This window comes from Amborella trichopoda, chromosome 6 (assembly GCF_054954075.1).
Source record: "Amborella trichopoda isolate Santa Cruz 75 chromosome 6, AtrichopodaSantaCruz75HAP2 v2.0, whole genome shotgun sequence".
NCBI classification, from domain to species: Eukaryota; Viridiplantae; Streptophyta; class Magnoliopsida; order Amborellales; family Amborellaceae; genus Amborella; species Amborella trichopoda.
The window spans coordinates 40,938,075-40,963,472 of NC_142341.1; the positions used below are offsets into that span (position 1 = coordinate 40,938,075).

General features: G+C 36.6%; 1 protein-coding gene across 3 annotated transcripts; it reads right to left on the bottom strand.

Moving 5' to 3' along the window:
• Nucleotides 1-9,181: 9,181 nt before the first annotated feature.
• LOC18429967 (seipin-1) lies at nt 9,182-17,340 on the bottom strand. Of its 3 annotated transcripts, none has more exons than XM_088870817.1 (2): nt 16,576-17,340; nt 9,182-10,113 (listed from the first exon to the last, which is right to left on the bottom strand). In XM_088870817.1, exons 1-2 carry the CDS (start codon nt 17,182-17,184, stop codon nt 10,099-10,101), a joined length of 624 nt encoding a protein of 207 aa, XP_088726943.1. In that variant the 5' UTR covers nt 17,185-17,340; the 3' UTR covers nt 9,182-10,098. The 3 variants fall into 3 exon arrangements, with proteins under 3 accessions (XP_088726943.1, XP_006840194.2, XP_020520375.1); XM_006840131.4 differs by having other exon boundaries at nt 9,182-10,123; XM_020664716.2 differs by having other exon boundaries at nt 9,182-10,198.
• Between the last annotated feature and the right edge of the window lie 8,058 nt (nt 17,341-25,398).

The window sequence follows — 25,398 nt, forward strand, 5'->3', positions numbered from 1 at the left end:
AAAAGCTATGCGCAGAAAGAAGGTGTTGACTATAACGAGATTTCTCTCTTGTTGTGAAGCACACATCTATTCGGGTTTTACTAGGCATGGTTGCATTGTTTGATTTGGAGGTAGAGCAACTTGATGTTAAGACTGCACTCCTTCATGGAGAGTTAAAATAACATATTTATATGACTCCACCATAAATGTTTGTTATTAAAAGAAATGAGGATCATGTCTGCAAGTTGAATAAGTCGTTGTACGGCCTAAAGTAATCTCGTAAGCAGTAGTACAAACGTTTTGATACATTCTTGATTGGACACAGGAATATCAGAAGTAAGTATCATAACTGTGTCTATTTTAAGAGATTTATTGATGGTTCGTTCATCTATTTGTTGCTTTATGTGGATGATATGTTTATTGCTGCAAATAATTCTTTAAAACTTAGTAAATTGAAGATTCAGCTTGCTAGAGAATTTAAAATAAAAGATTTAGGTTCAGCAAAAAAAATTTTGGGTATGGAGATTTGTAGAGATTGAAAGTTGGGTAAATTGTGGCTATCTCAAGAGTACATTGAGAAGGTTCTCACTAGATTCGGGATGAAAAATTTAAAGCCCATGGGTACTCCTTTTGCTGCACATTTTAGATTGTTGGCAGCATTATCTCCAAGTTCAGATGCTGAAAAGTAATACATGTCACGTGTTCCCTATACGAGTGTTGTTGGAAGTCTTATGTATGCAACGGTTTGCTATCGTCCAGATATTTCTCATGTCGTTATGTGTTGTTAGCAAGTATATGGCTAATCCAGGAAAGGAGTATTAGCATGCAGTAAAATGGATTTTGAGTTACCTAAAGGTTACATCAGATGTGGGTCTGATGTTTGATAGATATAGCAAATTTGGCGACAAGGTTGTTGATTATATTGATGCTGACTTTGCAGGTGATTTAGATTGTAAGAGATCTACAACAGGTTATGTATTTACACTTGCAAGAGCTCCAATCAGTTGGAGGTCGATGCTACAAACCGTTGTTGCCTTGTCTACGACTGAAGCAGAATACATGGTTGTTACTGAGCCAGTAAAAGAAGTCATTTGGTTTAGAGGGCTTGTAAGCGATTTGGGCTTACGACTGGATAGGACTGTTATTTATTGTAACAGTCAGAGTACAATACACTTGGCGAAGAACCAGATATATCATGCAAGGACGAAGCATATTGATGTCAGATACTATTTTATTCGTGAGATCATAGCTGAAAGTGATATTTTCTTACTGAAGATTGATGCTAAGAATAATGATGTAGACATGTTGACAAAGCCGGTTCCATTACAGAAGTCCAAGCTATGCATGGACTTGACTAATATGTTACCTAAGTGAGTGCCTATGGAGGCACGTGTGGAGAAGATGGTCGATGAGAATATCTTTTGGAATTCAAGCCAAGGCAGAGATTTGTTGATTTGTCTTGTTTTCCAAGATAAATCTCAGTTAGGTTTCCATATTTTGTTGGGATGTGAATCCTAAATTTTAAGAAAGAAATAAGTTTTTGGAGATAAAGGCATTACGTGACCTCTATTTGAGTTTCTAATTTTTCTTTGTAGTTCTTATTATTTAGGATAATTATCTTTTTGGGTTAGTTCTAGTTATGTTAGGATAGACATGAGAGACCATACTAGATAAAGATAAACTTATGCACCCAAAAGTTATGGGAAAAAGATAGAGCCCCATGTACCTCTTTTTTAGTGGTTCTATATATTAGGTTATTTAGAGAGAGAGAAAAAGATCTAGAACAATAGAAAAAAAACTTTTGGGGGTTTTACAGAGAGAGAAAATTATAGAGAAGAAGGCTTTGTGGGAGATTGAGTCTTAGGTTCTCAAGTAAGTTACCTTGTAATTTTCTTTCTTTGATTTAGTAAAAGACATCGATCGTCTTCACCTGTGAATGTAGTCACATCTGTGACAAACTACGTAAATCCTGGTGTTCTTTTTCTGTTATTTATTTCTTGCTTTATTTTTGTTGCTTGTTTTTTGTCGATTCTTTTTCGCCTACTTTATTTACCGTCGGGTTTAGAGCTTTCGTGCACAACATCTGATGCAAATCAAGATCTGGTTGCTACAAATTTTAATTAAAATTTTCATCAAGTTCTCCTATATCATAGTCCTTCAGAGAAACAGGGAGCGATGAAAAAGGGGGCTTGCCCCTATACCCATATGTATATGCAAGTACTTGCCTCGTCCATTGGCCAAGGCCGAGTAACTTTGCCAAGTTCAAGTGGACTCAATCTAGTTGTTAAATATTAGTAAATAGTAAAAGGGTGCGGTTTGTATACAACTGAGGCTCTAAACAATTAAAGTAAAGTGCACCTCGATAGGCACTTTTTCTCTGGAATAGTCTAGGCGAGGACAAAGAGAGCGAGACGAAGAGAGCAATGTGTGAGGACGAAAATAGCAGTGCGCGAAATCAGCCTTGCGTGCACACGAAGAGAATGTAGCATTAGGATGCTTCCAACTCTGATGGCTGACCCCAAGCTTCAGATATGATAAATACCAACCCTAGTGACCTATCCCTGATATCTAAAGAAGCCCAGCTTACATCCAAATTACAAAATTTTCTAGCCCAGGAAGAGAGCATGTGGAGGCAAAAATCACGTGAGACTTGGTTAAAAAAGGGGGAGTCTAATATGAAATTCTTCCATATGTCCACCATAATTAGAAGGCGAAATGACAGAATCCTTCATCGAAAGGATTCGACAGGTAATCCAATTTCAGACCCCAAGGCTATTGAAAGTCATATGATTTCCTTTTTTGAGGATCTCTTAACGTCAGAGCCAAAAGCCAAGTCCTTAGTGGGAAGAGTGGCTTACGCTGAACCAGCAAGCCGAAATGACAAAAAACATCTTTTTAGAAGAAATCAAGAAATGTATGTGGGATATGATGTCAGAGATTGCTACGGGTCATAATGGTTTTGGGGAGCAATTCTATAAGTTTAATTGGGATGTCGTCGAAGGGGATCTCTTCAATGCTATCCAAGACTTCTTTGGGAAATGCAAGTTCTTGAAGACGGTAAACTTAACTTTCATATGCCTGATTCCTAAAGTGCACTACCATACCACCAGGATTTTAGACCCATCAGCCTATGCAATGTCTTTTACAAGATTATTGGCAAGATAGTAGCCAATAAACTAAGGATGGTTCTTGATGGGCTAATTCATCCATGCCAAGCAGCACTTCTGAGGGGAACGCTAATTATCGATAATATTCTCATGGCCAATGAGCTAATTTCTTTATGCCATAAGAACTCAACTAGGCCAAAAATGTGCCTACAATTGGACCTTAGTAGTACATATGATAGGATCTCGTGAAAATTCATATTAAACAGACTATATGCTATGGGCTTTCCATATATGTTTATAACATGGGTCTAGCATTGCATCTCTCCCCCCTCATTCTCTATCCTGCACAACGGATCTCCGGTGGGCTTTTTTAAAGGAAAAAGGGGCCTTAGACAAGGTGACCCTCTAACCTCATACATCTTCCTCTTTGTCATGGACTACCTCAGTAGGATGCTTGATGCAGTTATTGCAAATAAGCACCTCCCTCTTGCTTTCCCGTCGAGAAGTAACTACAGGGTCAATCATCTTTTCTATGCGGACGATGCCCTTATTTTCTATGAGGTTTTTATTAAGGTGGCCTCGACTATCAGATGCATGATTGATATCTTTTGTATGGTGATGGGGTAACAATTTGTTTACAGTGCAAATCGGAGAGATCTTCAGAGGAAGATCCTTCAAATCCATACCACAAACTGACTTTAAATAAGTGATAGAGAGTGGGAAAAATCAAATTATGATATGAGGCCAAATGTATTGAAAAATGAATAGATTCGCTCTCATATTAATGGTAGAGCCAACTTCGTTCCAAAAAGCATGAAATATTGAATCAAATAAAAATAAAATCCTAGATCTAACAAAATAACTAAAAAATGAAGAAAAAAATGATGAGAAAAATACCTAGCCAGGCCAGTTGGCCCAGCAAACTTGAGGTTTCGAGGCCTCGCCCGTATCAAGATCACAACGGCTATGTTCATACCGGGGATCCTATTTGTCTCCCTTCAATGTTGACCAAACCTTGGCTTGGTTGAATGGTTATCTTGGACATGTTCTAAGCTTAGAGTTGCAGGTCTAATAGCTGGGGTTTGGCTCGAACTTGTCTAGATCTAGTATATCCCACGGTTTTCTCTCTGGTCTCTCCAAGGCTCAGGTTTCTTGGTGTATGGGTTAACAAAGTCCTACCCTAAATGGGTCACAAAATGTGTTTATATAAAGGCTCAAATCATACTATAATGGATATATACCAATTTCAAGCATATTTGTCAGCCAAATTTCCATTTGGGGGGTCAAAGAGAGCCCAAATCTGACCAAAATTAGCAGTTATGTTTTTGTGATATTGCCTACCAAATAATCAAATAAAAATAAGTTGCTTTGCTATTTTTATTTGATTTATTACTAAAACAAATGGTCTTGCAGGATTCTGGATCGCAGGATAGGGATCACGGACTATGATAGTCTATAGTTTGGGGGTTTACTAGGATAGTGTGGTCCTAAGGATTCACGAGTATCACAAAATTTGTCAGTTTTAAAAATGGGGTGTCTACACAACCAAATTGCAACAAGAGCAAAGCTATGTTTTTTGGGTCGGCACAACCTTTCTTCTAAATATCTTGAGCTCCCTCTTTTTCATGAACCCCTGAGGCACTCACACTGTCATAGCCAAACTGGAAAGACCATATCTCAGATTAGTTCTTGGCAAGCTCTTTCTTTATCTTTTGCAGGGCGGCTACAACTTTTAAAATCGATCATCAATGATTATGCAATATAATGGATGCTTTCATTCTCTCTCCCAAGCCGCACATGCAATATTCTCGGACGACTCCAATGGAATTTTCTTTGGCCAGGGAGTTCAGATAACAAGGGACTACACCTAGTAAATTGGGGTATTGTAGGCTGGAAGGCTGAAAGAGGTATTGGAATTCTTCATATTCACGACTTCAACATGGGTGGAATGATGAAGCTAGCATGGAGAATTACCTCAAAACGCTCCTCCCTGTTGTTCAAGTTTTTCAAGCATATATACTTTCGACATTCTTCAGTTTGGTTCGCCCATCAAAAATTTGCTCTCATGCATTGAGAGGGGTAACCTTGGGGTTAAATAGATTGCAAAATAATGTGACATGGATATTTAGTGAGGGAAAATTGATCGACTTTTCGACTGATCCGTGGTTCTCATAACATTCTTTATGGGAGAAATATGGTGTAGAAGTACATAGCACCTTGGGAAATTTTGCAAACCCCAATGTCTCTTATTACATCGAGGTTTCAAAGTAGAAATGAGCTCTTTCGTCCCTCCCTTCTGGTCCATTAAGCCTTGCCTGGGAGTAGGTACAGTCGCATGTGTTACCTATACACCCCCTACATGATCACTTGGTCTGGATCCATTCTGTTGATGGTGCCTTCTCAATGGGCAGTGCTTGGGATCACATCACGCATAATGCTCCTGTTCAGCCAGTTTTCAAGGCCCTCTGGAAAACCCCTTCTCAACCTAGAGGAAAATGGTTCACAATGTTTGCCCTACATTCACGATTGCCTACCATAGGTCAGCTCCAATCTAGGGGCTTACCTTTGGTGTCTAGAGGAGGAGACAACGAACCATATTATTATACAGTGTGTTTTCTCATAGGTCCTCTAGAGATCTCTACTTTGGAGAATTGGCAAACTCATACCGCTCAAGCAATCAATTTTGATGATGATGCCTAGGTGGATCAAATTTTGTTTCAAATCCATCAGTATGAAAAATTTCTGGCTCTCTTCCTTTTCCATCACCATCTGGTGTCTGTGGGCTGAGTGCAATGCACTCATCCATGAAGGGAGGAAGACTTCCAGAGAACATCGTCTTCAGCGCATTACCCACCTAGTCAACAAGCTTGCAGAAGGGAAGGGTTGGACTTCCATCCATCTAAAAGCAACATCACCACCAACCTCAATCTGAATTGGTATGTAGAACGCCTCCTTACCCCAATCCAAGTTGTATGGTCTTTTCCTCCCACTGATCACTTCAAGCTCAACATAGATAGATCTTCTTTTTGAAATCCTATTGCAGCAGACTGTGGAGGAATAGTTAGAAATGACATGGGTGGTTTTGTTGTAGCCTTTGCAGTCCCCTTGGGTACCACCTCTTTGTGATAGCCTTTGTTGTAGACTGGAAATCTTTGTGATAGCCTTAAAATATATCTTTATCTTTAATTACAAAATTTAAAGCTTCAAAAATAGTGTAGATCGAGCAGATCTATGAAAACTTGAAAATTGACAGTCCAAAAATGCTTTACAAGGTGCACTATTTCCATAACTTGAAATCTATTTTTTTCTCATGTCCATACATCTTGTTGTTGAGATGATCAATTTGACGATATTTGGGCATCAAAACAACCTCTTCTAATAAAATTTTTGATATAGGCTCTAATTTTATTGTTTCAAGCCTCAGTTCTTTATAAGCTTTTCCCAGAGTAAAATGTCCTTCTTTGTAAGTTGAGCGAGTTTGGAACTTTGCCTTTGTCTAGCAACTTAGGTACTGTTCCAGAGGAATCAATGTATCGGGAATGAGAAATTGAAGAGATTGATTGAATTCAGAAATTCAATGCTTATGTAAATGGCTACATTACTTTTGCGTGCTCTTGCAATTTTGTGAAATTTTGATTCTAGTGGGTGCTATCTATTTCAGGGATTCTGATCGACAAAAGTTAAGATATACGACCGTCCTATTTCAACTTTTCATATTATTCAGTTTATTTAACCTAACACTTTATCCATTTTTGTAGCAATAGCACGACAATTTTAACCGAAATCAAATTAATAATTTGAGAAAACAACATTTCGTTGATGATTCTTGAGCCAAAATTTGCTGCATTTTTTGGATTGGTTTAAAAAATTATCAATATGGTTTTTTTTTCATTTTTGTGATTTTTTTTGCTTGTATTTTGGGGATCATTTGATTGCAAAATACATTTAAAATTTTAATTGATCAAATGGCAATTCGGTTAATTGTCATTTGATCTCCGTGTTTAAATGTTAAAATTTTAATTTTAAATTATTATAATGTGTTGTGATAGTGGTGGTCGTGGTAGTGTTTGTGTGATGATGGTGATGATTGTAATTGATTAGGTAGAGTCCTAATAGTGGTCGTGGTTTTTGGTAGACAGTAGAGGGGTGGTTGTGAAGTGGTGATGGTGGTGGTGGTGGAGGATAGGTGGTCGTGGTGTATGATGGTCATAGTGAGGGTGGCAGTAATTGCATCTAGGCGGTGGTGGAGTGGTGGTGGTGGTCTCTTGTGGTGGTGGTGGTGGCCTCCTGTGGTGGTGGTAGTGGCAAATGGTAGGTCGGTGGGGATGGCAGCTAATTAGTAGTGGAGGGTGGTGGTGGTGGTTGCAAAACATAGTGCAATGGCAGTGATAGTGACGGCTACGCAGCGGTGGTGATGTGTTGGTGTTGGTGGAGTTGGTGGTGGAATATTGGTGGCTAGGCGATGGTGGTGTTGACAGTGCGTTAGTGGCAATGTTGATGGTGGTTGTCAGGAGAAAGGAGGAGAGAGGGTCAAATTGAATTTTTAGAAAACAACTCGGAGTACTTTGCCAAACAATTCAATTTAGGGGCTCAATAGCAGTTGAAAATAAATTCCAATCTGCAAATCAAAAATTATTCGAGGTCAAGTTGCTGAGAAATTTTCAACTTGCCAAAATTTTAATTTGGCTAGGAAATCAAATGGTGCCTAGTTTTTCATAAAGATTCTCGCATTTCCCTCTTTGAAATAATTTCCCAAATGGTATCATCTCTTCTTCTTGATCTTCTTTTCTTTTCTTTTTCTTTTTCTTTTCTTTCTTTCCTTTTCTTTTCTTTTTGCTTTTTTCTTCTTCTTTTTTTCTTTTCTTTTTTCTTTTTTTTTTTTTTCATTTCCTTTTTTTTTTTTTTTTTTATAGCTTTTCGCAAGTATATGATAGTGAAATGTATAAATGCCTAAATTTAAACTTAATCAAATGTATAGAAAAAACTAATATTAAAATACAGTATATGCTCTCAAAGAGTGAACATTTGCATAAATATAAAGAAAAAAGTTATCTACTCCATTCTCATCAAATGGTAGAGGCCCAAATCCACACTGACTTACCACTTTTGAGAATGGCATAGTGCTTAGTGGTAGTATTGTCGAACCTCATGAGAAGGTCTCTAATTCCATTCTCACCAAAAAGTAAGGGCTCAATTCCCCACTAACTTACCACATTTTTTTAAGAATGGGACTAAAGTCGTGACGGTAGCATCCTACACCCAGTTACCACGTCGTAATATCCACTCCTACAACTAACACCCTCCAATTAACAACTTCAAAATGTAAAAATGTAACTCCCCAATCTATTGAAAAAACAGGAAGAGGCCTTTCTCCTCTAATGAACCCAAAAAAAACATACATTTTTTTTTTTAACTTTAACCATGACTTTTCATTAAAGAATAAAAGAATACAAGGACTTATGTACCACCTCCTACTCTGATCAATTTGAGAAACTTTCGGCATCAAAACAACCTCTTTTAGTGAATTTTTGAGATACACCTTAACTTGATTGTCTAGAGCCTCGCTCTTACATAAACTTTTTCAATTAAAAAATACTAAAATTCCTACTTTCCATGTAGCTGATGCCAATTAGAGAACAATATAAGGGGTAGAATACATAAGGGCGCTACAGATAAAAAGGCATCTCCTGATCATCACATTAAATTACCAATACTTCCCCATTTATCTTTTGAAAAAATTTATATAAAGTTGTAAATTAAAGATGCACCTCAAAAATCCATTGAAAAAAAGTTGTTTTAATGTTGAAAAACCCTCTAATTGACATTGAGATATATGAATATAAAAAAAAAAAAAAATTGAGTCTTAAAAATAATACATCTTGCAACATATTTATCTATACCTTCCATTTTCAAGTTTTCATATATTTATACATCTAATTGATTTTAACCATTTTAAAAGTTCAAAATTTTATAATTAAATAAAAAAATAGATTTTCGGATAATGCTAAGAATTTTTACGCCAATGATAAAATTTGGAGGTACGCTTTAATTGTATTGTTTAAACATGCAACCTTATAAAAACCACACCCTATATCTTTTCCCACGTTCTTTATTTTATCACAACTAATTTTTCAAACGGAAACAAAATAATAAAAATAAAATATACTTCAAGCATGTGAGGCTAAAACCATCTTTACTACCAAGCCTACTTCCCTAATTTCTTTTAGGAACACGAGACCACCTTTGGTAGTTACAAAAAGAGCCCGAAAGGGTCTCCCAACACTGACAGACCTCTACCAATACACAAATTCTAAAAAGAAAACATCCACAATCTCCATACATCAGCCACCCAGGCATACCGATCCCGAATCTTCAACACCCTTGCTTTCTCCCACAGTCAAGCTCGATTTCAACTCACCAACATTTTCCGGCGACAACCCTCGCCGAAAAATCTCCTTCCTTCTACTCCTACCTCGGCTCCGTCTCTTTGACTCATCAAATACCTCCCCTATAACCCCACTGGAAAATTTTTCACTTGGTGGTAACGGCTCTGAAAGGTCACCAGAAACCTGATGTCCCCCGGGTCTCAATTCCTCTGTTGGGCCCCGAGTCAGGCGCATCGGTCCCCCCATAACCACCCTCTTGCAACAACACATAGTGATTATTAGAAGCAATGTGTAGGTATATAAGGAGGCCCATACATAGCACGTCCACTTCCAATTATGTACAACTTGTTTGGACAATGGGAGCCGAGAGTTCACACGAATCTCAGCTGAGTAAAGCTCGGGTACGTTTGTAGTCCCTGTCCTTGGCTGTAGAGTTACCCTGATGGCCCTTGTAGCAGGGCCTGACTCTTCGTTGTATTCTAGAACAGGGATAACAAGCTTTTGGGTCTCACCGAGTAGGCCCACAAGGAGGGGCAGGCCCATCAGGAAGGTGTGCATAAGGCGGATTGGGGCACTGCGGTATCGGAGCATGCATGGCTGGCTTGACCGGGCTAGCATCTGCCCATTTACTGAGAGGATCTCTGCAGTTAACTGATGAAAGCCTCTCATGACCACATTAAAGAATGTAGTGAAAAACTTTTGACAACTCTTTTGCTTGAGATAACTCTAGAAAAATAAATCACAATAAAAACCAAGATGCGATATGCCGATAGCGAAGATGAAATGAAGAGGGGAAAACCAGAGTCACAAGCACAAAAGAATATTAGGCCTTCATAGAACCTAGTAAATCATAAAATAGAACTCAGCTGAGCTGGTACTGTAAATCTTGACAATCACTTATACTTACTCTGGTGGTCCAGTTTGAAGTATGAAAAGACAAATTGTAAATGAATGACCAACTCATATGTTTCATTATATAAACAAATACTAAAAATCCCTCTAGTTCATTTCTATATGCATTCCCGATATATATTGTTCAATTATAAAATAGTATTTGATAATATATGACAATTTACAAACCCTTATCATCGATCATTATCATCATCATCCGAGCCTTATCCCAACTATTAGGGATCAACTACAAGAATATTGTTCCCTCTATCAAAAGCCATACCTTTAGTCTATAATATAGGTTCATGATTCATGAAATAGATATGGCAAAAGTTTCAAGCAGGCTGCCAACCTAAAACAACCCTCATCCTTTCTCCTGTTTAGAACAGGCATGACCGACGCGGGACCAGCCATGGCAGAGTTCCTCGTCAGATATATAAGAAAATAAAATCTCTACTTCAGAAGATGATCATCAGATTAGGAAAGAAAAAGAAAACTGTTACAAAATTAACAAGTGTAGACCTTGCAAGTTATTCAAAGATACATGAATTTCTATCACCCACTCTATTTTCTAGAGTTAAGTTGTGAAGTAAAAGAAAATGACACAGGAAGATTGGGAAAGTAATAGCATGCTTGATGCTAGACATCTTGTTTCCTACTTGTTTATAATATTGTCTTGCACCTTGTTAGATGATAGACATCTTGTTTCCTACTTGTTTATAATATAGTCTTGCTTAATGATAGACTTCTTGTTCCTACTTGTCCTCTTGATCGCTTTACAAGAACATGAATCAAGGATAAGGGACGAGCACCACAAAAAAAATTATAATGAAGTGGGAATCTATCTAGTTATCTAGAGGCACCTCATTGGCGTTCTTCCCGATTAGAACCAAGCAATTCCAAGTGTAGGAATGAATATCAACCAGCCCATAGGCAAACCCCTTAAGCCACCAAGCAAAACAAGAAATCCAAAAGCAAACATAAACCGAGAATAAACATTAAGTAGAAATAAACTTTAAAATTTCTTTACAATGAAAGACTTGTTATCTTTTGAAAATATACAAGATCAGTGTTCAAAATTTGTAATACTCAACAAAAGTTCCAAGATTTCAAACAAACAAAAAAAGTTCCCCAATTTCAGATTCATGTTCTGCAGAGACTACAATGCCCTCCCAAACATCACCTTAGTGAAATAGGATAGAAGCGAGAATTCAGAAGAACAGAAAGCATGTTGTATTCTAGTAGTCCATAGCAGACCTACCAAGACGCTAGGAATAGGACATAAAAAGTTCCTAAGTCCAAGTAATCCACAATCTAATTTATCCCACTTATTAGTATTTATCGCAGATGTGTAATGCATGTAATAGTCTTTTAAGACTGAACAAAAGAGCAACTCATTTATAACCACAAAATAGTAATAAATGGTACCTTTAGGGGTCTTCCAAATATTTCATAATTCTGCACCGACTGCTTAGACACAACAGAGGCATCTACTAGTAACTTTGTTAAAACAACAAAAGAACAAAGAAAAACACCATGATACATAAGAAACAAAAGTATTGTATTTATGCATCTTAAATCTTCACCATGTTAATTTGAAGATTAACCAAACTCAAATCTGTCGTTCAAGAGGCTATCATAAAACGGCCACCAAGTTCAACACTGTTAATTCCTTTTGGGAGACATGATAAAATTACATGACATCTTTGCACAACTATCCATTTTCTAATGTTTTCCTCACTTTTTAATATTTACAGCACTCATATCATCATAACACAAACCTCATAGCCCATGTAGGGCCCCAGGATTTCCCAAAGAAGAAACCCCCCATTGCCATGCAAAGGCAAGAAAGAAGAATAAGAGCCCAAGATGGGGTTCAAAAATTGCTCAACACACTGAAGGTGAAATCGACAAAGAGAAAGCAACGGAGGGAGCTGATAAACACTTACTTGAGATCAACAGGAGAAGCATCATGCTGATGGCACTCTCTCATGACTCACAATTTCATCTTAATGGAGACCACGGGGCTCAGTGATGAAGGCAGTAACAAAGAGGATTGACCAAACTATAACATGATTAAAGAAGTTCAAATTACAAGTACTGAATGTTTAGGTACTACTGATCTGGTTATAGCTCCATATATGATTTTTAAGATCATATTAAATTGGATTTCTGAGCCATGGCCAATTTTGTTTCCATCTTACTCAAGGGAGGCATGTGACTCACAAGTGAAGCTGTACCACCATGATCTCAACTCAAAAGGTTTTCAAGGACAAAGGCTATCAGCTCTCCACGTAGTGCTATATCTTGAAAAGGTCAAAAGAATGGTAGCAACCAATGTTACCAAAGGCAACTGCTTTGGCTGTCTAGGTGCCACCCTGTATCAGGCAAGGGGAGTTTTGCCCCCATAGGTCGACATGACACTACTTAGCTCGCTTTATAGCAGGTGCTTGCCTGTATATTCCTACACTTTTATAAGATTTCACCACCTAAAACTCCTAGCATTTATCTGGGCACCCAAGAGGGATTCATGGCATAGGGCAATCTAATATATCAAAAGGATGTAGCAATAGAAACCAAAAGGCAGATTCTGAAGAATCCAAGTACACGCTTCGTTGGATATTCACCCTTCATAGATAAACAATCCCTGGCAGTCCAAAGAACTGCAGCTTTATCACTCATTTCAAAATGGAACATGAGCTCATTGCTTCAGCTGTTGCCAATAAAGAGTTTTGAATAGAAAAATGATGTGATGGTAATCACTATCAAAAACTAAAACTGGCAATACCCATATATTGTAATTGCAAAGTCAAAATCTGTAAATCTGAAAAAAAAAAAGAATTAAAAAGCACACGAGCTACAATTATGAAGTAACTGACAATCGGAACCACAGTAATGTGAAAGAATTACGAAGTGGAGGAGAAATGAATAAGGACCATGTCAAGTTGGGCATGAATATATTAGTCATACAACTAAATGGTTCCACAACACAACTAACATAAGAAAAAGATACAACAGGGGCTAAAACCTGTAAAGGACCAATCAAAAAGGGAAAAAAGAAAAACGGAAAACCATAACGTCCCAGGTTCAATAAGAACAAATGATTTCTAGAAGTTTAATTTCCTACTCTACAATGATGCTACAAAGGCAATGCTTGCCATCGGGATCACTCCTTCGGCATTGCGACATAGAGCTGATCCAACCATATATGCCTTAGGGATGAAAAGTCACTTAGGCAATCCTTCCAATAGCCTTCTATTTCTCAGGTAACAGCATAAAATCTTCCAAGCCTGCTAAGCCTCCACAATTTCAAATAAGTCACCATCTTTTTTATCAATGATTTCAAGGCTTCATACAAATATATCTACCCACATGAACACTATGCTTGCTTTTTTGTTCAATGATTCCCTTCAGCATGTACATGTGGAAGCTACAGCTCTAACAAAGTCGAACTCTCCATTTCTAGCGCAATCGCTTTAAACAGCATCCTAAATCTTGTGTTTCCAATCCTAGAATGACCATTCCAAAATATCTTTATGAGCAGGTTTACCTTCAGGTTCCTAGTTAGTTTCTATCAAAGGTTGAAAACTCGTCCTGGTTGACTTGAACTTGGGTAAGCTACTTGGGCACAAGGGACTACCGAGCCCAGAACAGGGTACAGGTATGTACCCTGTACAATACCCACGCGTGTACTATAGCGACTCACCTGAGTACTGTAAAACCCGGGCTTCTAAAAGGGGAGGAAATCCACCCCCCTTTTTCATTTTTCAAGATCGAAGGACCTACAGTGTGCCATTGGAGCCAAATTTGTGTTTTTAGAAAGAGTTTTGCCAGATTTATATATTGGAAGTACTAGAATTGAGAAAAAGACATTTTAAACTCATTTTAGAAAGATTTTTACTAAATCAATCATAATTGATTTATAACTCATTTTAAATATACTTGTGTTTTTATGATTTTTCATTTATTATATTATTTCTCATTTTTCCCATTTTCATATATTAATTATTTTTTCCAAGCCAATAACATTAGTGAATTTTCCTATTCCATGATTTATACCCTTTTTTATTTCATATGCTTTTTTGCATCTCTAAATATTGTTTAAATTTTTTATGGATTGTATACTAACAGACAATTTATCTTTTGTACAATGAGATCACAATTAATCCTAGCCATTAGATATCCAATTGGATTGCTTGGGGTGTGTCACGAAGTTTGAGAAATTTTTTGTTGGGCTTTGAGTTTAATCACAAGTACACTTATAACCATTTGATTTGAAATTTGACGCACAAGAATGGTTGTGACCTCCTTGTACTAAAAGGAAATGGTCTCTTTGTATACTTTTCCATATTTTATTTTTCATATTTATTTGCTAATTTTTTAGTTTTTGGCACCTTTCCTCAAATCGGGCAATTCGGAAAAGTTGTCTCGAACTCCCCCAAGTTACTCTTCTTGGCAAGGGGCCGAGTTTCTTGCTTGAGCCCTGGAATCCAACATTGGTCTTTATCATATTTTTTGTTCCTTGTGCATTTATTCTTTAGTACAATATGGGTCTTTCTGTTATTTGTCCACCATCATCATGTGTAGTTTTAGAGAAAAATGTTTTTAGGACTTTATAACATTATCAACTACAAGACCCTAAGAATCGCTAAATGAAGTTGTCAATTTTACAATCTTTAGTATGCATCTCTTAGAAAAGTCTTAATGAACATTTGGTGCTGAGTAAACAACAGTTCCATGCCCAAGATGAACCACCTAGGAGTCTATGACCCAGATCCTTCACATGGAATTGTACTACAACCTACCATTTCTAATGGGCAATACCATCCAACGTGAACAAATGATTAATTGAACCCATGATGTAAAAACAAAATCCATACAGACTACCAAACAACAATCATAGCATCTACTGATCAGATAAACATATGAGTTACGCCAATCACCATTTCAGAGACCACTCTTGCCAACTATGTATATAGCCTACTTTGTCCTTCAATCCTTGGAACCATGTTCCACAAGCCTGGTGAAAACAGTGTAACGACTTGCAAAGATGATACAGAAAGGACTTATTTCTTGTAACCATCTATGGATGTGGGCACCACATAAAACTTGTTTAAGTCCCAATGAAGAAAGGCATATTGATGTCCATATAAGAGAAGGCGGTGCAAATCAAAGAAGAAAGCCATTCCTAGTGATCATATGGAAGAGGGTATACAATTTGACTTCAGATATTGCAATTAGGAACATGGTCGTCATGGCCACAAGAGAGAGATGTCCTTGTAGCCAATTCCATGATCTCAAATTTATTATAGAAAATTAGAAACACCATCTCATTATCTCCTTAGTATCACAAGGTAGGAAAGTTCCACAGAGTATGATAACAGGGACTCTTCCCAACTGAGACAGAAAATAAAGAATGAAGTTTAGAATCAGACCAAGACTACAGACTCTTTTTTTTTTTAATGTGTTAACTGTTCTATTCAAGACTGCAGACTTAAAAAGGCAGAAAAAAACTTTGCTGCAATTCTATCTCATCACTTTGACCAATGTTTTTAAATTATTTTTGGGCACAAAATTCAAAAGCAGGGAGGTACTCACCGTTCAACTTCTTCAACAGAATCATTGAAAAATTAATGGGGATAATCATAGTTATTTATCTCTACTCATAAGAAGATGCTATTTCATTAATGTTTGCTAAAAATTACCATTCATTGCTGCTCTACAGCAACTTTAGACAATGATCAACAAAGAACAGTAGTTACTCAAAAACTGCAACTCTAACAGACCCTTAAACACTAGCGATCCCTCATGAAAACGTCTCAGTATTTATCTCCCTCAATAATTTGCAACTCCAGCACTGAATAGTTAAACCAATAACTGCATTATTCTATTTCCAAAAATAAATGATGTGCATTTCCCTAAAGACCAAATGTAAGCTATTCTCAAAGGCAGTAACCATAATGAACGTAAAAACAAACAAAACCAACTTAAAATTTAAAAAAAAGATATGAATGAGCCAATTTTCAGAGCAACCATCACCAAAGCATCCAAAATGATCAAGCACATCCCATAATAGAAGCAAAAATAACACTTAACAAGAAATCGGATACAGAATAGAAAAATAAAATATTCGCAACCCGCAAAAGCAAGATCAAAATTAAATAAGAAAATCAGAAGCCAATGAATACAAAAGAAAATCGAAGACCCAGTACCTGAAAAACGCCCAAATTCCTATTCAAATCAGACTCCGGCAATACAAGAACCACAGAGACAAAGAAGGTGTGACCAGCAGGTATAGCTCTCTTCCCACGAACCAAACTCTTGAAATTCCCCAAATCATCAACAGAGACAACAGCAACAGGGTGAGGCTGAGTATAATCAAAATAGAGGTTCTTCTTAACCACCACAGGCTCTTCAACCCAAAGATTAACAAACCCAACTCCCAAAAGCACAGAAAAAACCAGGAGCAAAACGAGAATTGAGCACACATAAGTGGCCCCCAAGCAGCCAAAAACCAGCTTCTTTGCAAATAGACCCCCACCTTCAGCCACGGCCAAGGGAGCTCTCGAAACGGCTTCAAGTTCCTGGTGAGCGGTCTCTTCAGCCTTGTGTTTGGCCTCACCAATCGAGTGAAAGAACTCGAGAACCATGGATAAGAAGGCATAGAATGTGGATGAAATTGCAGAGAAGAAATGGGAAATGAAGTTGAGGTGTATAGAGAGAAGGTCGATGAGCCAATCCACTGGTTTAAGCAAGAGGGGGTCGCTCTCTTGTGGGGGAGGCGAAAGACAGATGGGGCTTGTCATGGTCTGAGAATCCATGGAGAGAGAGAGAAGAGAGAGGAATTAGAAATATTGGGGAGGGATTGTTTGGGAGAAGAGTGACACCTGCTTCATGGCTTGACACATGGAAGCGTCATATGGTTGCACATATAAATCTACTCTGTCTTTCTTCTGTTTACATGGCCATGGTGACCTAGCCTCAGTTCTTCTGCGAAATCAAACAATTTATGTCATGTTTCCTTCACTGTGTTTCTCTCTCCTCTCGTGTTAGAGACGCAGATGAGATGATGGTAGAGTACAGCGAGCGCCTGAAAAAAGTTTACACCTCTCTCTCTCTACCGCGCGGGCAAGGGACTAGCACTCGACCCGGTTCCGGCATGGGTCCAAAAATTGGATCTTGCTGAATAGTATTAGGGTCCATGGGTCTGGGTTCGGGTTCGGGTCCGGGTCCGGGTCCGGGTCTATAGAGGCCCAATTAAAATACTATTAATATTTAATATATATTATTTAAATAAATATAATTATATATTTTTAGTCAAAATATTTAAAGAGTATGGTTTGTATAAGTTGAAATTTCAAACAATCCAATTAAGTTGCACCTCTAAATTTTATCATAACATGTAATTTTGGCGTAAAAATTCTTAAGATTATCTTAAAATATATTTTCATTTTTACTTATAAGATTTTAAACTAAAAAAATGGTTAAAATCAAGTAGATCGATAAACATATAAAAATCTTGAAAATGGATTGTCTAAATAATGTGTTGCAAGTTGCACTATTTCTAATTTTCTACAACTAAAAATTTCTTTTTTTTTTTTATATTTATATATCTCATTGCCAAGGGTTTTTTTCAACATTAAAACAACTTTAAAACATTAAAACAACCTTATGATGATTTTTGAGTTGCATCTTTAATTCTACTTTTTAAAGTTGCAATTTTACATGAACTTTTTTATATTTAAATAATACATGTGTATATTTAATAAATTTATAAAATATTTTTAGGTACATAGTTATATTTTTAGAGTCCAAATCCAATAAATTAGAGTCCAGTCAAATCTGAATCCGGGTCCAAGTCTGACCCGGACCCGAACCATGGTCCAGGAAAAAGTACTTTCGCAGTCTCTCTCTTCTCCACTCTCAACATAGGGAACAACCACGAGAGCAGGGATTCGTCTCATGGAACAGTTTTCCGTTATTTTTAACAATATTTATTCCCTTGGACGAACCACCACTGCCGTTTAACTAAGGTGTAAATGAACAATCAAACTAGGACGCGGTTAGCATGCGGCCAAGCCCGCATATGTACAAATGCGGGCTTGGCAATAAATATTGTTGTAAAGTTGGTCTTAATTTTTACAGGATACATAACCTTTTTAACATAGAGATTATGAATATAAAAACAAAAATAAATTTTGAAAATTAAAAATAATAATCCAATTAAAAAACATTTGGACCGTTAGTTACAACTGCTTTTTGCTTTTTGATGGACGACATGTTTCCATCCATTTTGCTTTAAACCTCTGGACCACATATTGTATAAATGCGCCCGCATGAAATAATTGTTCATCAAAAGCAAGGTGTATTTCCAAATGTTAACAATATCTATACCTTCCAAAAATAGCATGGACCAAGCATAACACTTCAAAATACTTCAAAATCTTAAAAATGAATGGTCTGTATAATATGTTAAAAGATGTATTAGTTTTAGGACTTAACCTAAATACCTCTTTTTTAATATATTTAAAAACTATCCCTGAAATTTTATGTTCTACGAGGAAAGGATGTATTAGTTTTAGGAATTAACCTAAATACCTCATTTTAATATATTTCAAAAAACTCCCTCAAATTTTCTATTCCACAAGCATTTTTTTATTGTTATTATGCTTTCTTATTTTTTGTAAAATGCCCTTTATGCAACATTTTGAATCAATGGGGATGACGAGCTCCTACTTTTTTTTTTGTTATTATTAGTATTCTAAAAAAGGATTACATTAAAGAAAAATAAAAATACAAACATTACGTGACCCTTTCTAAGGAGATGCAACCAGAGTACCTCAAAATGCCAAAGTCTAAGTGCCAAACCTTGTTTTGGGCATATGCTCAAAACAAAGTTCGTACTTAGATTGTCGCCTAATGTTGCACAAAACAAAGTTTCGTACTCCAAGTGCCGAACTCAATTTTCAACTTACCCAAAACAAACTATTGGCACGAGTGTTGAACAAAAGGGCAATTTCAAGAAAAAAATTAAAAAGTGGGGAAGAAAAGGGACATCATAGAAAAATAGAAGAATTTGGGAGCAATTTTCAAATGAGATTGTCTACAAAAAGACCATTTATTATTTGTACATGGAGGTCACAATCATTCTCACTCATTAGATGTTACATTGAATATCTTAGGATGAGTCACACATTCCAAGAATATTTTTTATTGGAACTTGTATCTATGCAATGACACTCTTGCAACTACCTATTTTGAAATTTAAAAGACAAGAATGATTCTGATCTCCATGTACAATGATAGATGGTCTCTTGGTAGACAATGTCTATGGAAAAAAAATGGTATTTACATTAATTTCTCTTATTTTTAGGACTTGAACTCTTTCTTCATGTTCATACATCTCGAGGTCAACGTGATCAATTGAACTACTATGTCTTTCTTCATCTCTATACATCTCAAAATTGAGATGCTCAATTGTATGGTTTCTAGTGTCAAAAAACCTTCTCTGATAGATTTTGAGGTGTGCATTACTTTTATAATACAAGGTTGATGCCTTGAATAAACTTTTTATTCCTAAAATTGTCAAATTACACAACAAAACCTTAACATAAACTATCATTTAAATGGACAAAATTGCATTTGCATTTTTCAAAATTTATAAAACCATCGCATCTGATATTAAAATAATTACTCTTTTAAACTTGATTTCGCTCACACAACTCATCTAAAAAATATGTTAAATTATAGTGCATTGCTCCTATTCGAGAATCTTGAACAAACAAGGAAATTATAGTAATTTAGCCTAACACCACTTATTTTTCAAGGTTTGTAACACAAACTTATGAAACTATAATAATAACCCTGGTTGTTCAAGACAACACTAACTTTTTTCATGGTAAATGCTTTTACCATTCACCATGAACAACCTGGTAATCTTATTTGGCTTGGACTAACTAGGTAATCATTATTTGGCTTAGTTGGGCTCTATTACCGAAGTACATGTTTAGGGTCCCTAATCTTGAACAAGGGCATTTGATTATTTTTTTTTTATCATGTTTTCTAAAGAGGCTTGCTCAAGGTTCCTAATCTTGAACGAAGACACTTCGATTATTTTCATCATTTTTCCAAATATGTATCTAAATTAAATAGAAAAAGTAAGCATCTCAATATTAAATGGGATGAATTATCCGCCTTGAACAAGGGCAATTTGATCCTTTTCCATTTTTTTATGCGTATTGAAGAGGTTTATTTCAAGGTTCCTAATCTTGAATAAGGATACTTTGATTATTCTTGTCATGTTTTTTAAATAGGTACCTAAGTTAGATAAAAAAAAAAAAAGTAAACATCTTATTGTTAAATAGGATGATTCGATCACCACAATCATTTCATGAAGTGGCAGGTATTGTTTGTATTTACCTAAAATTTTAGAGTACTCTTTATTGTTATTTTATTTTTTTGTTGTTCAATGGTACGCAGCGAAATTGAGATGCTAATGTTTCGGTGTGTTTTGGAACATTAATAGTCCAAACATTCTCTAGACGTTTGCTTTAGTATCATTAGCATGAGAAAACATACAATTTTTAGATTCAGTATGCACCAAGGTAGGCATGATATTAGTCCCAAATATTATTATCTTGAAATCACATGAAAAGTTGCTAGAAGTTTAATCTAAGGAATAATAATCTTATTTCCATAGTTTTAGATCATTTGGAGATGATTTCATCCTTTTTCAGTACTCAGAGGTGCCACTACGTTCACCAACTGTCAAGCACCTCTTCACTTGACGAGATAACTCATGAATAGAAAAATCAAGATTTCTCCTAATCGATTTGGAGTTTTCTCATGAAATTTGGAGGGAACATATTCTTCACTAACATCCATGGGAGAGCCATTGCTCATGGATTTAGATTTTGAGAGAGATCTAATATGTCATCAACACATTTCCAATACATAACATACATGCAGACGTTTACTGCTTTCAAATTGAGGCTTCTAACAATTTATGTGGAGTTTTTTTGTTCTTCGATCATATCAATGAGATGCCATAGCAAATAATAATCTGATTTGAAAGATATATGGCTCATAATAGGTAGGTTTGTTGTAGAAAATCAGAAACTGTAATAAGATAAATTAGAATGGCTATATCGTCCTCATCTTTGATCCATTTGTCTGGAAATTAATGTCCTTAGATTCCTCTCAAAGTCCTTTATTAACATATGAAAATTCAGATTAAAAGAACTTGCTTTGTGAAAATTACATTGTCCACTTTGAATGTTCTTATAAACACGAAAGGCTTTGCCGCTGGTGTGAGCAAATAAGGATCTTTCTCATAGAAAATCCCATCCTCTAAGGTTTGTTTCACATCATACTCAAATGATATCTATGCTATGAGGACCTATTAGAGATGACCGCCATGATTTTGGGTGAATGACTTCGATTCATGATTATCATCTCGAGTAGCCTATATAATGCACATTGATTATTGCTAAGGCCTAAACGATTGGAGGGGAGAGACTGATACGTCAGATACCCAAAAAGTTCATAGATCTAGGTGGGGCCAAGAATGTTGACGACACTCTAAAACTCCAGGAATGTGACGATGTCCCTAAAGAACGAATGCTCAGGATCTACATTTGGCTTATAATCCTAATTAAGGAGAACAAATTTATTCAATGTGTGCTTGTATTATATTTATATATAAAGACATGTAGATGTCTCTTGGTGTCTTTGTTTGTTGTATTTTGTTTCTTTAATATTTTTTGTTTCTTTAATATTTGTACTATGTTCTATGACCCAAATCAATGGTATTGATTTAATGTAAATGAAAAAAGAACCCCAAAGCTCTTGGAACTCCTTCAATCCCCATTGATCGTACAAAAGCCTTTATCCATTTAGAGGGTTTAACGGTAAATTTCTTCTCCATGTTTGTGTTCTCTAATTATTTTCATTATAGGAGTCATAATATCTTGATACTGACACTTCGGGCAACCAAATTTCTAACGACTTCACTAGGGAGGAGTTTGTCCTTCAATTTGGGTAGCATCTAGATTTTGAGTGTGACTCTTTCTTTCTCTGTTGCGTTTGCAAAAAGGTCATCTCGTCAGCCTAATTGTTAGCTCCCTTGTATTGAGGTTCATCGCGCGCGCGCCATTGTTTCATCAACAACCTTTTTCATGGTCGAAACTATCTTGGTCCCCTAGAGGCCGATAGAGACATATGTGGGGGCATCGACTATCAAAGGGCCCATTGTTTCAGCAAGCGCAACTTCTCTAGCCGCCTTAGGGTCTCAATCTCGGTTTCATTCAAAGGAGTGAAGGCACCCAAAAGTCCTGAGCAACAGCAGACTGGTGATATTAAGCTCGCCATGTGCTACAACACTATCAAAGTTGTTTTCACTTATCTCTAGGCAAGGTAGGACATCTATAAATTCCTCAGCTTGTAGGCAGAGGTGCCCTTAATAGAAGGGCCGGCCTGGCGTATAGGACTCTCCCTTAAGCCCAAGCAACCCCTCATATGATAGGATATCATGTCCAGCCAAAGAATTTCATTCTCACCAAGGTGCCTCACATCCTAGGAAAGCTTTTCCACCCTACACTCTAAAACAAAGCTTCGGTTCCTTTCATAATACATCGAATACGTCAAAGTCATCCCTTATTGCAAATTGATCCAAGGGATAGTAGTCAACAAGTACTACTAGTTTGTCATGCTAAACATGGTCTAGCTCAGGTTGCCAACGTAGTCTCTAAGATGTCTAGAGTCTCAAGGGTGGCTGAGCAAGCATATTCCATTTTTTTTCATTGGACTCTTTGTGGGCGAGAATCCTTAAGGATGGTATCTTTATTTCAACAAGTAAGACACTCCATGCCGAAGACCATGGAGTTCACAGTCATATCCGTAATGGTTTTATTGTTTATTATGTAGGATAGGAGTGCGTCTTGTAATTTCTTGTGTCAATCCTTTCCACTTTATGTTATTCTATTGATCATCATAAGAAGTCTTTTGTTTGTGGCTGATGATCTTAATAAGTGTTTTGTTTGTGACCTCGCTTTAGCCATTTCCCTATGAATAGTATAGTGTAGAGAATTTATAGGTTATGCGAAGTTTCTTGTACATCCTCGTTACTCTTTTCATTTTTGAAATTGGGCCTAATATCTATAACTATCATTTTTGGGACTTCAAATTTATATATTATATTGTTTTTTATGTAGCGGACCACATGTTATCCCTCGATCTTGACAAATGAGGTAGCTTCAACCCACTTACTGAGATATTCTATGGCTATCAAGATGAACATGTGTCCAATGAAAGCCTTAGGGGAAATCATGCCAATTACATCTAGTGCCCATGAGTGATTGGTCACACAAGTGGAGTGGAATTTGAAGGCATGGATGGTGCATGGATGAGATCCCCATAGACTTGATACTTGGGGCACCTTTTGACGTGCTTCCAATAGTCTTTTATCATGGTAGTATAGTAATATCCCCAACATCTAATTTTTTGCACGAAAGTTGATTCCCCAATGTGTCATATTTCATTGTGAATTTTTTTAAGAATTCTATCTGTTTCATAAACGCATCTTAGGATAATTCCATCAAATGATTTTCTATAAAGATGATTGCCGATTAGAATGAAGTTTGCTGAAAGCCTATCTTACTTTGTTTGTGGCAACTTCTAGATACTTCCCTTCTCTTAGAATGACTTGAATGTCATAGAACCTTGGCTTCATTTCCACAAGCTGATTGTTTACTTCAAATACTTCTTCCTCTTCATTTTATTTTTCTTCTTCTTCATTGATTCTTTTAGTTTTAGGAGATGAGGGCTTGTGTCTATGTCGGATTTAGGATGGATGCATATTCATTTGTATTAGAGTTTGAACCTTGAGGCGAGTCTGGCAAGGGTATAGCGAACCAGTTATTTTTGCTAGTCACATGTTGGAAGTCTATTTTGTTGAAGCACTTGAGTATGCTTTCCACCTTTACTTGATAGAGATGTAGTTTTTCATTATTAACCCTCCATTTTCCTTATAATTAGTTCATGATGATTAAAGAGTCACTAATAACTCTTAATCATTCAATTCGTAGTTGAAAAACACCCTTAAGTATGACTGTTAATACTTAGTATTCAGCAATGTTGTTAATACACATGAAATTTAGCCTTATGGCAGTTAGTAGAAGACTTTTTCTTGTAATCAAAGTATAATTCTTATACATGCATCATATTCATTTTTGGCTCCGTTGAAGTAAACCTCCCAAGTTGGGTGTTCTATGAGTGAAGAGCTCTTCATCAGGAGTGTCAGTATTAACTAGTGTTTCGTCCAGTAGTGCATGCTCGGCCAGGTGGTTTGTGATGGCTTGTTCCTTTATAGATTCTTGCACGACATATTCATTGCCAAATTCACTGAGTATCCTCCACTTCGCCAAGTGTCTATTAAGGATTAGTTTTACAAGTAGGTTTGTGAGTGGATTCATTGGAGATCAACTTGATGGAGTGTACTTGTGTCATGACATAGTATCTCAACTTTTGTATGGCCCATATGAGCGTTACACAGTGTTTCTCCACATTAGAGTACCGAGTTTCGTAATCAACTATTGCTACGTGACTGTAGTGGTTTTCAGGCCAATGGAATGACTCTGTAATAATTGGTTCCCCATTAGGTGGTGAAAGATGTCTTCTTTTGATCTTCTACCTCCATTAGGTGTTGATTGTGACAGGAGAATTCATCCATGAAGGATAGCATTTCATGACTGACAATGTTATCAACGAGGGGATCTATAATAGGCAATCGTGTTTTGGACATATCTTATTTAGATACATGTAGTGCACACATACTTTTATTCTCATGTCTTTCTATAACACAACCACTATGTTGGCTAGCCGTTTCAGGTAATCGACGGGTAAAATGAAGTGGGATTTTAAAAACTTGTCTACTTCCTCTTTGATCTTGAGTTCTAGTTGGAGCTTCTATTGGAGCAATTTCTGCCTTACAGGTTGTGGACCTTCATGTAATACAAGGCGATGTTCAACCAGGCTTA

Bases quoted from the DNA above. Each gene is read 5' to 3' on its own strand.
- LOC18429967 (XM_020664716.2), bottom strand. From the start codon at position 17,184: ATGGATTCTCAGACCATGACAAGCCCCATCTGTCTTTCGCCTCCCCCA. The intron at 10,199-16,575 runs GTACTGGGTCTT...TTATTTTTCTAG, and splicing joins GGAATTTGGGCGTTTTTCAG to AGTTATCTCAAGCAAAAGAG.